General features: G+C 35.7%; 1 protein-coding gene across 2 annotated transcripts in view; it reads right to left on the reverse strand.

Annotated features, from left to right (window-relative positions):
- CDH8 (cadherin 8) overlaps positions 1-19,104 on the reverse strand; it is a 382,227-nt gene that overhangs the window by 46,037 nt on the left and 317,086 nt on the right. For both annotated transcript variants that reach the window (XM_028478220.1, XM_028478221.1), the window contains exon 9: positions 11,266-11,383. In XM_028478220.1, coding sequence (XP_028334021.1) covers positions 11,266-11,383 — 118 coding nt within the window. The remainder of the gene's footprint in view (positions 1-11,265; positions 11,384-19,104) is intronic.

The following is a 19,104-nucleotide window of genomic DNA, read 5'->3' on the forward strand; positions in this document are numbered from 1 at the left end:
CTAAGCAGTAGGCATAATAATTTTTTGTGTACGCCTGCAATATCTACAGTAAATCATTTGTTTTAGTATTCTTTTTTGATGCTTCCAGGTTTTCTCTAACTAATACTGTGACAATCTTCTCTGATGTTTAGCTATTGGTTTCTAACGTTCTATAGTTTGAAAAAAGATAGCACAAGTGTTTGAAAATTATAAATGAAATATCAACAGTTTTACTGAGCAAATGTTCTAGAAGTATAGTGTAAGGCATTGAAAGGCAGCAGGTGCTACTGGTGAGAATGTAGCTTTAGAAGCTTGGTAGCAAGCTGCATTCTGTACTTGGCAGGTCAGTGAGCATATCTGAGCTTCAATTTCCTCATCTGTAAAATGGCAATAACAATACTCACCCTGAATATATATAGTAATAGATAGATAGATATTATGTAAATTACCTGAAATAATAGGTGCTCAATAAATTTTAGCTATTTTTTTTTGCAATTTGATATATAACCCATGCAGAGTAAGAAAGTACAGATTTGTCTTAAAATACCCACAGGACTTTTAAAAAATATCCTAAACAGAGATGTAAGCATACTTTCTAATCTTTATAATCATTTTTTCTATTTCTCAATGAAAGTTATTTTGTAAGCAATTCTGTTTTCATGGTATGTAATGTTAGATTCCTTGAAAAAAAAAAAGTTCTTACAAAATTAAACATCCATTTTAGAATAAATATTTTAGAAAGACAGAAAGTTATAACAGGATTAATATAGGGGTATAGGTTTTCTTCTTGTTTCTTGCCTACCCAGTCAAAATGTGAATTTTATACAATTATCTGCGTACATTTTACTTCTCTTTCTTTGGGCAAAAAAGATAATGAATTCTAGATAATTGTCTCCTAACCATTCTGAAACTTTCTTTATTGAACTTTAGCCTACCAACATTCATAGCAAAGGCAAGTTTTATGTCAACTCACAATATGTTTCAGAATATGGCCAAAGTTATTTTTTATTTTTAAGATTTAAAACTGTGCACTGAGAAAAAAATTTTTAAATATATCTATTACTGATCTACATAATGTGTGTTTATATCGATTTACTTCCTAGGGCCATTAGTAAACTCTGTGTGCATGCATGAGTGTGTGTGGAAAAACCTCTTCAAAGTGTGAGACACTTTTTTTATCCTATGAAGAGCATCAAGAATAGATGTAGATATACTCAAAATATGAAGAACTACTTCACTAATTTATTTTTGGGAATCAAGCAAACTCTTATGATCATAGAGTTCATGAATCTCCACAAAATGTTTCACTGCATTTTTCTTTTAAAAACGTTTTTGGTCATTCCCTATTTCTCCTTTAAGTAAACTATTCATATATCTGATCATTCTTCCTTAACTTCGACGGGCACCTCTACCCAAAACTGTGTTCTTATCTCTGCAAAAGTTAGTTCAAACTCTACCTTTTTGAGAGATTTTTCTGTAAATCAAAACTGAATCCAATAATTAAATACCTTCATAAAACTCTTAACTTTCCTTGTCTCCAGCCTTAGAAGATAAGCAAGACTTACCAATTCTGAACTATTGGAACCATGTATCATACATTATTGAGTTATTTTGATGTAGGGGAATAATTTAATTCTATAATATGTCCAGAAACCTGCTCAATGGGTTATATAAAACCTATAATATTGTAGAAGCATATCTTTTAATAATACTATCCAGTATTTTAATGTGGATGAGATTTGGTACAATAATTTCTAATGTAAAGATCACTTCCATTTGCATTATTTCTTTTGAAGGTTGATAAAGACAAAATACATAGAGTATCTCAGTTCAGGTACTGCCCTTGGCATTTAGCCTACATTCTTTCATTTGCTCATCCCAGCAATTTTGTTTTGACATAGTTAAACACGGTCTGTTACAGAAAGTTAAAAGCCTTGTCCAAAGTCACATCTTTGTTAATTGGTGGATGCGGGACTTGTCTGATTTCAAAGTTTGTACTATTTCTCCTAATACCATGGGTTTGCACACTCAGTATGTCATAATAGATGAGTCCTTAGCTCCCAGCCCTAACCTATTCATTTTGTGTGAGAGGAAACTGAAGTCCAGGGAGAAGTATATCACAGTGTGACCTTGATGAAACTAGCAATGCCTGTCTGGCCAAATGAAAGCAGGAAACTCAGAGAAGGATGGTTGTGTTCAGCACACCAGGTACCATATCACCCTTTTTTCAGACTGCTTTAAGATAAACAGCCTTCAAAAGTCTGAGAATAATATACTCAAGCAAAAGAGGGAGGAAATTCTAGTAGGCAATCTACTAGGATGAAAGCAAAGGCAATGAGTAACCCAAAGAGGTCCGAAGGGGCTTCCCTGGTGGCGCAGTGGTTGCGCGTCCGCCTGCCCATGCAGGGGAACCGGGTTCGCGCCCCGGTCTGGGAGGATCCCACATGCCGCGGAGCGGCTGGGCCCGTGGGCCGTGGCCGCTGAGCCTGCGCGTCCGGAGCCTGTGCTCCGCAACGGGAGAGGCCGCAACGGAGGGAGGCCCGCGTACCACACACAAAAAAATTTAAAAAAAAAAAAAAATAAAGTGGCAAAGAGGTCCGAGGACAACAATGACTGTCTTCCTCTACGAAGTGCATCAGCACATTCATTCTGGTGGCAGCTTAGGGAACAGAACAGGCAACAGATTAGGAAATGAATCCAACATCATGTCCTGAGATCAGTACAATACCATCCTCTAGTTGCCAGGGGCCCTCAGTAAACATTATACTACATTGAAAGTTAGCTAAAGCACGTTAACTGACGGGTCTCTAAACCAGCTATGCATAGCAACTGGAAAAGGTATGAACTCTTTACAGGGAGACTTGGACCCAAACTAGAATGAATTCTAATAAACCTGCAAAAATAGAATCATCAGCCCCAGCTCACAGTGCTGCAGCACAAATTGCAGTGATGACTCTGGGTCACTGTGAATTTGGAAGGAGCTCACCAAAATTATTTGACTCTGCAAAGCAGAAAAGCATGAAAGAGCATATAGTTCAGCATAGTTCGTCTAAGCGCAGGAATCATGAGGACACCAATCTGAAACTCACAGGAGAACCATGTGTTCATGACTACAGATGTGTGTCACCACCCCGATCAGCCAAATGCTTTGTAAAGATGGGAGAGATGGAATCTAGGAAAACCTAACTCTTTATATAGAACCAGTTTCACAAGTTGGGTAAGATTTAAAAGGGAACATTGTTTATGACAGTACGGAAACTAGATTGTGTGATCATTCCTCCTCATATCATAGTATGTTGCAGGCTAGCCTGTGAATTTCTCCATTGTATGACAAAAAGCCATGTTAAATTATAGCTGTTCTCTCTGAGAATTCAAATTAGTATAAGACTGAGTCCTAAGGAGAACGAAAATACTCTGTACCGGAGGACAAAAGCAGTGTATATTTGATTCACTGTTTTATTTTGAATTTCCAAAGTAGTGCCTTGCACGTGGTAAGCACTAAATAAATAGGTATTGAATGAATACATGAGTGAATAAAGATATGGTGTGTTTTCAATAACCTCAGAGGACAGTGGAGGAGATACTCCTTGACTCAAGACAGACACTCGTGTCTACCTTAGCAGTTATCACAGTCCTGCAGAGAAAAGCAAATCAAACTTCACAGAAACCGTTAAGCACTCCATTGCTCTGCTCACAGATGAGGGGAACCTGGGTTGTTATGAATGACTAGAAATGAGCTAGATGGAAAAATAGAGGGAGCAGAGGATGTATATTCCAGACAAAAGGAAGGGATATAAAAAACATAATTGGTTTTGCGTGTTCAACCTAAAGGATGTACAAGATGGGAACAAGGTAGAAGGGAGAGAGTGATGGAAAATAAAGTTGGGATGATAGATGTCTCTCGTCATTGCCTTTTTAAAGCATACTGCTATTGATTTTTTAAAAATACATTTGAAGTCTCTGTATCTAGTATCTAATATCTTCATAATCTGGCTATTTACTAAGGTGCTACTAGCTCAAAAATTATATCATTCTATCAACTCTTAAATATCCCATTTGCCAATATCTAGAGAGCTATATGCAATTGGATCAAGTCCTGTGGAAACCTACAATTTTTAGGTACTCTTTATTTTTATCCATTGATTATGTTATGGTAATGAGGGTTATATTCAAAGAACAACTTAAGTTACCCAAATACTCTTCTTTCCCATTTCTCCTTTCCCCCCTGCTTTACTCATGGTCAGTGTTTACCAGTAGGTTCAATTATTGGCCTTTCAGGTAAGGGACAGTTGAACAGCATTTAACTACTTATCACCCAAATCCTTATTTTAGGTTCCTTTTTAATATTTTTGTTTGTTACATTGGGTGAATGAAAGAGGTTCAGGGGGCTCACAAATTTGTAGAAGAAGGAAAGAGAGGAAGGAAACTAGTATTTATTGAGTGCCTTCTATTTACCAGACACTAAACTTAGCACGTTTTTATGTTTTTACTTAAATTAATATTTTCTTATACAAAACAACATAGGGGTAATTATTACTCTCAGTTTATAGACAAAGCCTCAAGGTTATTCAGTGATTCGTGCAAGTTCACACAGTTCATGTTCAGAAGAGCTAGGGTTCAAAACTAAATATTATTAACCAGGGAGCTTGTGCTATTCTGTATTCCACAAGGGCTCTCTCTTTTATCATTCATTCTAATTCATCCCAAGTCAACTTTTTAAATGTTTATCTATGCAAGTGTCCCCTTTACTGCTTCCAAATTATTTCTCTGCCTTCTCTATACACTTTAATATACTGAAGGATCCAAAGCACATGGTGTGATATTCGGGTCACATCCCTAGACGGAATGCCACATATGCCTAATGTTGTGTCTATAAAGTGCTCAGATGAATTCAAAATGCAGACTTCTGTGATGAAAAGAGATGAAATGATTGTCAACTACATTTAATACTTTTTTAGAAAAGGAAAATTTGCATAGACTGACAGCTCATTTTGTTTCCACATCCGATTTTAATATCTGGTTGTTCTTACCAAAGGACAGTCATGTTTATTTGGCACACACAAAATCCCCAGGCCTATTTTCATGCTTGCAAACAGATGATAAATCAGTAAATAGCATTATTCTTTAATGACACAAACAACAAAGTGGTCCAAACAAGATTTGATAAATTTAAAAAAAAGTTCTCGGAGTAATTATTTTTACTTCCCGTAATATTCAATCTATTCCTTTATTGTTCTATTTTTCTTTTGAAGCAAAAGTCTCAGAAAGCAAAATCCTCAAAAAAAACCAAAAAAGTTTCTATGCCATAAGGTATCTTTAAGATAACTGAGATAACTTCAAGATAACTAACCATGGGCCCATGTATCTCTTCGTTTTTCCCTTTCAAAAATCCTCAGAATTAGAATTCTCTGTAAGAACCAGAAAAGATTGCTAGCAAATTGACAGCAAAGCTCTGAATCAATTCATAACTTTGAACAGCATATGGACGACAACCCATATGAGCATATGCAGTGTATCTAAATTATATCTATAGGAGTCAGCAATCTCAGAACTAAATTGTCTTCTATAACATACACTGGAAAATAGATACTGTGCTGTGCTATGTCTGACCAGAGCAATAATTTTAGGATTTTCAGTTTCTGCAAAGGAAATCCTTAGCTTCTGAGGGTACTCTTGTATTATGATTTTAAAAAAACAAACAAACATACAAAAAAGATTCTGAGACTATACAAAATAACAAGAGTTTTCTAAAAACTACTTAAGCAAAGAAAATCTAGTTTTCCGAAACAAGCTATACAGTCACACTCAACTCAGAAAGTGGAAGTACAGATCTGTTATCTATTTTTCTTAGCTTGCACATCGTCCTTAATTACAGTTTAAACAGCAAAATGAAACATAAATGGCTTTTTATCAACGAAACATTGCTGGAAGCATAAACAATAAATTATGAATTACTGAAGCAGAAGCCTTTTTGGATCATGTATGCATAATGCTATTCTGCATATTCGGATTCCCAGTTGGCCCTTCTGTTTCATGCAAATTGAGCACCACCTTTTATGATTTAACACTGAGGAAAAACACCTTACTTCATATGGGTAAAAGCTAACACCATATATGAAAAAGACCTCTTATCAATGTTTGATGCTGTGGAAAAGTCTACTGTGTGAGCAGAGTAGACAGGGTCACCATATTAGAAGCATGCGTGTATAGGTATTCATTAGCACACTCAGCCACGCACACAGTTTTCACTTGCTGCTTAGGTATGGTAGCCTGAGAAACCCAATAATAATGAATCCACTGTCCCTGAGAGATGGAGGCTTTTTAAAGACCACTTGAGGAAAGAGATGTTATTTAGGAAAGTCCTCTGTTAGTTGCAAAGCAACTTGGTGTAATGGAAGAATTTAACGAGATTGGTGATGTCCAGAAAGAGGACAGCTGGCTTACCAAGGTCCTCTTTGCTGTGTGGATAATCAAGGAAGGCTTTTCAGGTCTAATTCAGCTCAGATGGGGTAGAGCTGGCTTAAGGTGGAGGAACAAGGGACTCTGTCTGCCTGGAAACCTAAATCCTGAATACAGGAGAGGTATGCATGAGGATTCAGCTGGAGAGAGGATGGAAGGCAGAGGATCAGCTCTGGCTAGCTTGGAATGTGGGAGACCCACTTCCACTTTCAAGAAGTAAATTTTAGTTTTGGGACAAGAGGCATCTGAATTAAGCAAAAAAGCAAAGGAAGACTCTAATTTTCCAGCTTATACAAAAGGATTCCCACAGAGTCTGTGTGTTGGGAGGTTGTGGATGATTTAAAACAACTTGATATGCTAGAATGGAATGTCATCTTAACAAACTGGAAATTGGGATTAGCCATTTTATGGAGAAAGCTGAGTTTAATATTGGCAAAGGAGAGAGAAAAAAAAAAAGCCTGCATATTTAAAACCAGGTCCAGGAATCCCAGCTATTTCGTGGCTGGTAAATATTTTCGTTCTTTCCCCACCTTCTCATCTTCCTGTTTTTTTTCCCTTTTATGTTTCTATGATAACGCCCTTCAGACTGCAATACATTGCAATGTGTACTAGTGAGGATCACTAGTTTCACAACTACCAGTGAGGCCAATTTCAGAACTACTGTACAACATTCAAAAATCAACAGAGTTAAAGCTGCAAAGGGACCTGGTTGACAATGATAAGCCATCTCTTCCATGAAGAGATGGAACATAGCATGGAAATTTAGGAATTAATGGATTCACATAAATAGGATCTTGTCCCATTTCATGATGAGTATTTTTCTATGTGCCAGACATTGGGATAATAGCTGTCTAAGCCCTCGGTTACTCATATCCATCAAAGCACACCTAAGGGGTAGATAGGTAGTATCTGGTGTTACAGATGACGAAACTGAGGCTTAAAATAACTTGCCTGTAGTCAGTATTCTCACAAGGGATGTTTCTAGAGGATAAAAAGACATGAAACACATAGTGATTGAAGTTGGCCATTGAGTTGAGATGGAAACCCCACCAAACAAAACATGAATTATACTCTAAACAGGTAACCATGGAATGGATATTGAGATAACCCAAGACACTTACTTCAAAGCTCTAATCAGCATCTCCATTATCTAAATTAATTATCACAATCATGCCTTTAGAGTGAGCTTCTTGTTAATAGAATTTTGGTTAAAAAAGAGTCATCAAGAGGAGAAAATAAAAAATATTAGTGTCATCAGATACTCTGGTTCCCCCTCTGTCTTTCTGTCTTTCCTTAAGCCTAATCAAGCTATAACTGAGGCCAAGTCTACGTCTTTCCTTCCCACAGACCCTCTTTAAGGCAGAGTTTTATGTTTATCCTTATTTCTCTATACATGTGATTCAAATATTTCAGTATAAAACATGAAGACTTCCATTTCTCCAGCCTGCTTTCTGGCAATTTCAATCAAATCTTTTAACTACAACATGCAGGCTGGCGAAGATCATGTTTCTGCCGACCTCAAATTTTCTGCATGCAAGAGATTTCTGTATCTGGAAAAGGTTCATTTATCTCCCCTGACTTGTTAATATGTAATTGCTGAGTATCTTCTGTTTTCACAATTAGAATGGAAGCCACTACTGAAACGCTGTCAGTCAAACTCCTTTTGTTTATAAATTCATCCAACTGGAAGATGAAGAAACCGATGTCTGAGCTGTATAATTGAGAAGATTCAAGGTGTTGTGGTTGTTTGGTGTGTACATGTGATGTGAGTGACTCATCACATTTTTGACCTTTGTTTTCACCTTTATCTGTATGGAAGTATGCTTTCCTATTCTGGCAGAAATATAATTCTCATATATTCAGAAAGAGAATTATTTATGAAATCACTTAACTGTATAGGAGACAAGAGACAGTTGATTTCTATCTCATTTTGTTTTTGATTATGAATTAGTCAGCTGAAAATTGCAGAAGGACCAAGCTGTATGAGAGAGGAGGATGATCACAGCAACTTCGAATTGAAAGACATGCTGCAAGTTTCTTAGAAAATGCCAAATACTGAAACCATCTCCCTTAAAGATCCAATTAAAAAGAGGGTTCATCCACCTATCAATTATGGATTTGAATATATTGGCTCTCTCAAAATATTAACCTTCATCTGGTGGGCTAGGACTTGTAAATCATGAAGTTCTCAGTGGAGAAACATCAGCTATTGACCATTTTAAAGTCCGTCTGAAGAAGGAAAAACAATTCTGAATATGAGTTTATCATTTGATTCTCTCATGTTTCAGACATACCAAAAATATACCATAGTTTTAAAATAAATAATGTCTAGTATTTGAATTTTTTTGGTTGTTTTGTGTTCTCTCAACATTAATAAGGAATGAGTAACAGGCTCACAAGACATCTTTTTATCTACCTTCCTATCAGTAAATCTCCACCATCTTAAACCTGACAACTTCTTTCCATCGCTTTGTTCCTAAATGTTAAGAGGAGACAAACTGTGTTTTTTTCCTACTTTCATGGAAACTATCCAGATGCTAAAAAAGTGAAACAAAACTCAGGCATTTCTGATCCAGGAAAAGGGAGATAGAGTATACACTTGACATATCTGTTCCAAAGACCTGTGTTCATGATTTATTCTATGGAGATGTTGAATATTTGGATCCTAAATCCAAAATCACAGAGAACATATGTCCTAGTTTCCACAAGACAGTCCTGGTGTTTCTAGGCATAAATATAAATATAAATATAAATAGCAACCCCTTTCACTTTAAAAAATATCCCAGTTGGGGCAATATATGGTCACTCACTCTTTGCAAAATAAATCAACACATATAAATAATCATAAATAAACAATCATGGCACAGAGAGTGTTCTTTCTGTCCATTTTGTGATACCTAGCATCTTTTTTTTTTTTTGCAGTTATTTCACACACACACACACACACACACACACACACACACACCTGTGAGGTAAGTCAAAACTTAAATCTTATTATCTAGTTTCAAGATAAAACAGATAATTCACATGCCTTTAAATATTCTACTACAGGGTTTATTGAAATGTGTGATGGGGCACGAAGAGTTTTCCTAGGTGTACAAACTTTTACTTTGTACTAATTCTAAAAATTAGAGAAAACACTCGAAATTCATCCACTGTAGAACTAAAATCTCCTCTTTAAAGGGTTTAGGGCATAATAAATATAGTACAAAACTACACTTTCACAGGCACCCAGTAACTACCTCTCATTCATCCAACATATGTTTACGCAGTGTCTTTGACGGGCCATAACTGTAATGGGCACATCTTGAAATCGCAGAATGCACAGAAAGCGCCAAGGAGCTCAGAATTCTGGGACGGGAAAACACTTCTTCCCAGAGAATCTTTAAATGTAGGGCATTTGATATGCAAAAATAATGACTAATACCTATTAGCTCACAATTAAAGTAAGCATGGCTCATACTTCTGCACAGACTTTCAGCTCAGTTTGGAATTTCTGAGGGGGCTCTCATCTTAGGCGTGGTCATGGGACTTCCACAAAAAAAGAAATGTTGGCAGTGTTATCCAAAAAACAAAGACAATGTACTTGGATTAGAGCTCCTAATTCAGGGAGGATAACACATGTAACTCCTCTATTGAGGAGAAAGATCAAGATTTCATTTCCTTAATGTTTATAATAGTGGAAGCCAGCTGAATGAGTAATATCTATATAATAGCTTTCTCATTTCCTTTTCTGTGATGCATCCACTTTATCAAAGCATCCCCAAAGAACTAAGTAGCATTTTGTTAAAGGGTAAGGCCAGAATATATTTAACAAGAGCCATAAAATGTTATTTCACTTCATAAAGGAAGTTTTACCAAAATTCACTACCTCCTTGAAACAGAGCAGAGAAAATGAACCAAGTGTCATGAGCCAAATTTTACTCTTCAAATTGAGCATAGTTTTTATATAGACCATTCATAAATCTAAACAAATGCCTATAGTAAAGCCAGAAGACAGCCCCAGATGATACATTTATTCTGCTAATCATTCTAAAACAGCTGAAACTAAGGCTTAAACACTTCTGAGCCAAAATAGACAGCTAAAAATCCTTGTTAAATGTACAGCAGCTTAGTAAAGAAAAATGCACAGATGAGATAGACTTTTTAAAAATGATCTATGACCTTCATATGTAATAGACAATAGTTAAGGGAAATGGTTAATCCGAGCTTGGTTCTCAAGAAATAATGAAATGGATTAAATGTTTTCTGTGAGTAAAAGACTTAACAATAAAATCAGTTCATATTAGCTCCAAAATAATACTGATAAGGAGTGTCCTTCACGAAGGATTTTCTGATCTAATTGCTATTGTCAAAGTTGGTACAGGCTTAAAACAAATACCTCTAATGTGTACCCACAAACTAGACGAAATTAGAATAGGCCTTCCCTAAAGACTTGGTAAACATTCAATTAAAACTTAACAACTGCAAAGTATAAGCCAGCCCCTCCTCTATCAGATATCTCGGTATAATGTACTTGGATAACATCAGATATCTCAGTAAAATTACTGGAACTTTCACAGGGGTTAAATCTTACTGTCCATTTTTATTTTAAGTAAGGTGATTGAGGTATTCCGGGATAAAGTTAACTTGCACATTCACAATTCCCTTATCTATTGTTTCAATATTGGAAAGAGGAAGTGATGTAATTACCATGCCTTTAAAAGGCTGATAAGCTAAGTTTCAACTGCTCATAGGTGAAGAAAAATTATTTTACTGATATTTTCAGTCAGATTATGAAATCACATCCTATTTTCCTACCCTGTTTCACAATGCTAATGTATTTACCTTCATTTTTCTTGATGGTAAAATTCGGATTGTTGACCATTTCTGGAAGAAGACTGTATAAGAAATAATGTCCGTTTTTCGGATCATCTTTGTCCATGGCACTCACTGTTTGAATGACCTGTAACATAAAACTTGACGTCAGCACTTCTGATGACATCAGAGGGCTTGCACTGCCTTTAAAAGCTGAGTGACATTCCTTTACTAGAGTGATACTTTGGTCCAAGGAATATTTTTCAGTTTTCTAAGTTGTTATGGATGGTTCACACCAAGAATAAGGAGAAACATTCATCACTTTAAAACCTAGCTTTGATAAGTTGATGAAAATTGGGGTCATTACTTTTGTGTCCATTTGGTATCTGTGGCTTGAAATAGCAAATTTAAGGGTATTTGAAAATTCCAAGGGGCAATTACAGGCTTCTTTCCACTTTGAGTATGTACGGGCTTCTAGAATGAAATTTGGAATGGTTACAGTGATTGTAGTGTGGCCCTTGGGAGGATCTTGGAGGTAAAGTACTTAAATCTTGAATCCTCACAACTCGTCTTTCATTTTACTCATTAGGTTACAAGTGTTTGCCAAATAGAATGTTGCTCGGCACAAACATCACTGCCACAAACCTTGCTGAAGAGTTGCATCTGTTCCCTCCCAATAGTGAATACTGTTTTTAAAGCTAGTGGATAACACATGCAAACAATGCTTTGGAGTGTATCCTGAGATGAATAAATTATAGGGATTAGAAGAATTACCACCGTGCAGAGAACTGTTTGGATAGATACACATACTCAGAATTGGTGCCAGTTGAATGTGCTTATTTCATTTGCAAAGCTGCATTAACTTAGTGCTAAGTTGTTCCTTGGGATGTCAGAGAATTAGCTTAATAATTCATATTTATGAGTCTGTGATATTAATCACTTCAATATGAAACACTGGGCAACGGCTAATGTAGTAAAAATTATAGCCTATACTACTACTGTAAATAGTTAAACATAATTTCTACCAAAAAAAAAAAATGCCTATGAAGCATGACAGTCAAGGGTATAATCAGATTTACCATAAAAAATTAACAGGGAAATACTCTCAGGTTTGTGAAATTTAGAGAATATAATTATGATGCCTAATGTTATGTCAGTTTTAACAGTAATGTGCCATTGAACTTTGCCAGTATCATTAAAGAGAAAAAAATGGATCACTTCTTTTTGAGAAAGAGACATCATCGCCTTGTAACTTATCACCTAAATAAGATGAGAACCACAATTTAAGAACATTTTCAATAGCTGTGAAGTTTTGCATTGTATCACCCACATGCTATACGATAAGCAGCGCATCAAGGTTATTTGGGGCATAAATGAAATAACTTCTCTCGTTTCCTAGTTCTCCATTTTTGTAAATGGAACATATTCCTACTTTGTAGGTGTTTTACTCTTGTTAAAGACCTTGTGAAATGTCTTATAATTGTACTTAGCTTGAGTAACAATATAACAAAAAATAGCACAAAATACAACTCATGGTGAAGACAGTGAGATAGTCATTAAGTTGATGGACTCTGAAATACAGCTGCCTTGATAGAAGTCATAGTCGTATCCTTTACTCATTGCATGAAATGGAGGGATTTACTTAACTCTTTGAAACTCAGTATTCTTGTATTCCTAAATTTTAAATCAAAAGAATACTTTTCTCATAGGGTCGTTTTAATTCTTTATGTAAATTCATGTCAATCTGTTAATATAGTTTCTGGTTCCTAGTAACTGTTCAATGAGTATTAGTCATCATCATTATTATTTATTATTTTTTGTTAAGGTCACTACCATTTATTCATGACATAGCACATTGATAAGTGTAACAACTTAGATGTTACACAAACAGGGGCCTCGCTTCCATCAGATTAGGTGGGAGAGCAATTATATTTACTATATCTAAACAACTAGCATATTTGCCTGGACATTTAGGTGCAGAGAGATTCCTTGGGCTTCTAGTTTTATAAAGAAGAAAGAACAAGGGGAAAAACTGAAACACAGATGACTCTTTTATAGACAACCTACATGTACAAATATTTAACACAATAATTTGACAAGAGCCTTCTTTTAGGCAGTTATGAAGAACAAAGTGGGAAAAAGTTACTTGTGAGCACATGCAGCATCGTCTTCTCCCTTTACCCAATTTTGTTTCAAAAAGACTTCTATTCCTAAGTGCACCTGTTGAAGAAATCATTCCTGAAGGGTGTGAGCACATGTGAAGAAAAAGAGCAAACAAAGAAAGGATGTGTCCACAGTGGCTGTATCACAATTTACATTCCCACCAACAGTGCAAGAGGGTTCCCTTTTCTCCACACTGTCTCCAGCATTTATGGTTTGTAGATTTTTTGATGATGGCCATTCTGACCGGTGTGGAGGTTCCTTAAAAAGCTAAAAATAGAACTACTATATGACCCAGCAATCCCACTACTGGGCATATACTCTGAGAAAACCAGAATTCAAAAAGAGTCATGTACGGCAATGTTCATTGCAGCTCTATTTACAATAGCCAGGACATGGAAGCAACCTAAGTGTCCATCGACAGATGAATGGATAAAGAAGATGTGGCACATATATACAATGGAATATTACTCAGCCATAAAAAGAAACGAAACTGAGTTATTTGTGAGGTGGATGGACCTAGAGACTGTCATACAGAGTGAAGTAAGTCGGAAAGAGAAAAACAAATACCGTATGCTAACACATATGTATGGAATCTAAGGAAAAAAAAAAAAGGTCATGAAGAACCTAGGGGCCGGACAGGAATAACGATGCAGACCTACTAGAGAATGGACTTGAGGACATGGGGAGGGGGAAGGGTAAGCTGTGACGAAGTGAGAGAGTGGCAGGGACATCTATACACTACCAAACGTAAAATAGATAGCTCGTGGGAAGCAGCAGCATTGCACAGGGAGATCAGCTTGGTGCTTTGTGACCACCTAGAGGGGTGGGATAGGGATTGTGGGAGGGAGGGAGACACAAGAGGGAAGAGATATGGGAACATATGTATATGTATAACTGATTCACTTTGTTATAAAGCAGAAACTAACACACCATTGTAAAGCAATTATACTCCAATAAAGATATTTTTAAAAAACACATGAAAAGGTGCGAAACATTACTGAAAAAAAAAAGAAAGAGGATGTCTTATATTCTGGGGTGGGAATCATTCGTAACTAAGAGCATTCTTAAAGTGTATTTAATGGATAGAGCTCCTACAAGCAATACCATTTCTAATATTTCTAAGTCATCTGCATGAAAAAGACTCAGACGTGCTGGCGAGTGAATCTACATGTTACGCTCTCACAACCAAAACAAAAGAGGTGATAATTTAGCTTACCTGAAGTAAATGAGTATAATTACCTGTCATACCACATCTCAGAAGTTTGGTCTAAATATTACATCTGCAATAAATATTTTTTCCACCATTTATTTAAGCCAGGAAATCTGTTAGACATGCAACTTCTTGAGCTTGCTGAACCAAAAAGTCTTGGGACACGGCCTAGAAATCTGCATTTTAAAGTCTTGTAGGTGATTCTGATGCATGCTTAAGTCTGGGATCCACTCTTTTGAGTCAAGGGAGAAGATTGGTGTCCATAGGTCTCTTATTACTGTTCATTAGAAGAGTTTGTACTGTCAAGTTCACATCAAAATCAGTGCATGATGTGTTGGCAAATAAGTGATGAAATGGTGAATCTTTAAATTAACTTCCAAATATCCTATGAACTGGCTATGGTTAAGACTTTGGTTTAAACCATTTTTGACACTTCATTTTATTTTAATGCAATGGCCACTGTCTGATAATTTTCTCTGAGAGTAGATGCCTGGTAGATCACTTGAAGGACTTTATGCTATTAAAATGCGTTAAGTTACCCATATTTAAAAGGCTGAAATTTTCACTGATGTAATGACATCTGAACACATTTGGCTTTAAACAACAGAAGAAAAAGAAAAGATTTATTCAAGGAAGTGCACCTCCACACAAGCAGATTTTATAGGTACACTGAGTTGATTGCAAATGAAAACTGCATGCATTTCCCACTGTGAGCTACTTTGACATCAGCTGATTTTTAAGTAATTGGACAACTATTTCATGAAAATGATATAAAAATTTCTGAAGAGGTCATAGATTTTTAGTAGTAAATATACAGCATATAGCTTAAATACTTTCCTTTCTAGCAATAAAGTTAGGATGCAGTTGAAAAATCTAATGCTTGATAACTTATTGTGGATTAATTTCAAGGGAAGGTAAAAGCTAATATACTTCTCTATCAGAAAAACAAAGCATATCTGAGATTGGGCATAAGGAAATGAATTTCAGGGCCATACTTGAATTTCCATGGGAGCAGACTCTGATCTATTTCTTGAGAGCACTGAGTTGAAATCAAATGACCTTTCTAAGCGTAAAACTGAAAAGAAATTTTTTTTCAGAACTGTCTGCCATATCATAATTCTGTCTCTTTTTTAAAAAACTATTCATTGTTTATCAATAATGCTAAACCTCAGTTAGATCTTTAATTTAGTTTATTAAACATTATTTTAGATTTTTATAGTAACTCAAAAGTAATTAATAGTAGTAGGTTTCACTGTCATTATTAACTTTTCAAAAGGCAAGCAGCCAGCAAACAAACACATTTCTGATTATCTGATCTGTTGACAACCTTAAAGCTCTCTTGGAATCTATTAGAATATCCCCTGTGAGTTCCTGTAGTTATTGTTCATTGATTTGTTCTTAGATGATGAGTTGGGTTTTTTCCCCCCTTTCACTGCTATTAGAACAGTGTCTGGCACATAGTAGCTTTTTAATAAGTATTGTCTAAATGAATAAATGAATGGATGAATAAATAAATCATGTCAGGCATGTTTTAGCATCACCACTAATTCTATGTAACTTTGAGAGGTAGGTATGAAGAGACTTATCAGAACTCTAGTGCATCAAAGACATTGTAACATCTGATCCCAAGTAAATTGGGTAACAAACTCCCTACATCTTCCTGCCCCACATGTCAGACTGCCTCAAAATCTTGTTGGCATTCACATCTTCCGCACGTGTACTTCAGTTAAATTGGGGCTTAGACTTCCAATATTTTGGAGAGTGCATAAAGATGAACTTATCCGTTCTTGACATGCATGTTCTTTGCTTTATGGATATTAAGGTTCCCTTTTGATTTCGAAGGTGGTGGAAAGAGAGTGCGTGAGGAGACATCAAAGGCAGTACAGCATAAGTTTTGGTTTTCTATTCATTCTTTTGCCTATTATTGTTAGTTTATTTCTGGTTACCAATGTTAACATTTGGTTTTCTATTCATTCTTTTGCCTATTATTGATAGTTTATTTCTGGTTACCAAAGTAAACGTTCCTGAAATACTAGCTTCTGTTTCTTAGAGCAGTAGTTTTCAACTTGAGGAAGGAAAAGATGATACATGAAAGTAAAATTGTATGAAATTATTTATATATGCACATATATGAAGGAAAAGTCCAGAGCTTTTATCAGATTAACAATGGTGTCCATAACTGAAGGGAACAAAACAAAATAGGCTAAGAGCCATCCCGTGAAAGAGCGGTCTTTGCAAATACAAATTTTGTCTACAAGAGAAATCAAGTTATACCAATGATGACTAATTGAAAAAGGAGGACATACAGGAATTTGAGGCAACTATATTAAAACCCACATGACCCAATTATCCTCAGTTATTTCAAAACTGTATAACGTAGTTCAAAATGAGCACTGCTCATATCCATTTAATGTACAGTTCTTGGATACTTTTTTTTATAATTTGTAAGGCAATCCAGTTTCTATCAAGATTTTTCTTTTCCTCCCCAAAGTGTTGTCCCATGTCACATTTCTTTGCATGAATATATCCTTGTCTTTAAAAAGTATTAGGTGGCTATTGAGAGCATGTATCTTAGAGGTCTGACCTACAGAAAATACAACAGGAGAATGTAGATTAGATTGTATATGTTTCTTTTAAACACTAAGTGAAGTCCTCAGTCCTCTCGGTAGACATTTGGGGCCTGTGCCTTCATTAACCCACCACAGAACTTCTGACATTTTCCTCAGTTTCATTCTTTTTCATTCCCTTTCCCTTTACTGTAACTAAGTTAAGGTAAAATGATACAAAGCAAGGACTCTTAAAGGATGTATTTATACAGAGTTTGAATTTTCCAGTTTATCCTGTTTCTTATTTTCTTTTGCTTGTCTCTGCATATTTCATCTGTATTTTGTGCATCTCTGAAATGATCAATATTTTTGAAAAATTACTCCATCACTTGCTCTGCTTTGAAAACCTCATTAGTAAAGTCCACAGTTTTTAACAGAATTTAGAAGTCTCAACTACCTTTTTAGTCTTATCTCCTCTCCATCTTCCACTACACAACTTCACAGGAATATTTCCTGATGCCTCATTAATATCATAAACATTACTTCCTAGGCTGAAAATGCATCCTATTGTTTATTCTTCTTAAGCAAGATTTTTCCAGCTGGCTTCCATTTGCCACTAGTTGTATAGTTTTCTCTGAGGAAATTCAAGAGATGTTATAATCAACTATGTTTGGTAAATGCCCAAGACCATTTGGTTCTAGCCCTTTGGGGATTCATATGTATTTATAAATGCAAGGGGATCTTACAGTTAAACAAAACCAGTAGAAGATAATGTTCTTTAATTTCATTTAATACAGTGGTTCCCAATCTTATTGGGAAAAACATGCGTGCACGCACACCCAGACATACCACACACCATACCATATACTGACATGCTATACCCTAAAAGTGTTTCTCAGCCTGTCACTTTAAGACACGCTATCCTCTAGAACCCCATATGAGTCTTAAAGGCCTGGGGACCTCTTTAATCTCCTTTTGAAGGTGTTGTGTCTACATAGCTTGGTGGTTATAGCACTAATTCCATTTGCATCTCTGCCCTTCCAACAATACATCAGCTTCTCTCGGTACCAGATCTTACCCAATTTATGTCACTAACACAAAGCCTAATAAGACTAAAACCTCCTAATAGCTAGTGTCAGTTTTACTTTCTTGAAAAAGACGTACTCATCATCATGGCTTCCATGAACAAATAAAAGCATGCATACACGTGTGCGTACCATGCTTCCACCTAAATTCTTATTTACTAACTTGTAGGTTGAAAATAAAATGAAGAGAGAACATCAGTCAGTAACAACCCAAGATTTGTAAACAATCCTTTATACCATTGTTTTTTCTGTGGATCATCAATCCTAATATTTAGGTGAAGGGCCAGAATAAAGCATGTGGATTTGGAATCATGCAAGAGGTTCAGCCAAAGCATACAGAGGCTGCAAACATGACTTCAAAAAAGATTTAGATTGTATGTGTTCCTGTAAGTTGATTCTGCTGTACTTTAAAAAAATAATTATATTAGCCCACAAATTCATATGGGGAAGAATGAAGTACAAGCCCTTTCTTCACTCTTGACAAATACACTTGTAAATTATCAGAGGAAGAGTTATTCCAATACAGGGGAATTGACTGTCCTCTTTTATATTGACCCATTTAGGCATTGTTTATAGTGTTTTGCTCCAAATCAAGGATCATAAATATATAACAATAACAGCAATAAAAACAATACTAATAAAATATTTTGCTTTTGAAACTATGCAACTAGTTAAAATATATACTACTAATAATTACAATTATTTATTGAGCACTTGATATTGAGCTAGATATTTCTAAAATGTGAGAGTTTAAACTAACAGAAGTTAAGACCCAAGGTCACAAAACTAGTAAATGGCAGAGCTGTGACTCAGACTTAGATTGTGCTAGTTTCAAACCTTCAAACCTTCAAAAATTCCGAGTTTT

This window comes from Physeter macrocephalus, chromosome 17 (assembly GCF_002837175.3).
Source record: "Physeter macrocephalus isolate SW-GA chromosome 17, ASM283717v5, whole genome shotgun sequence".
In the NCBI taxonomy this organism is placed as follows: domain Eukaryota; kingdom Metazoa; phylum Chordata; class Mammalia; order Artiodactyla; family Physeteridae; genus Physeter; species Physeter macrocephalus.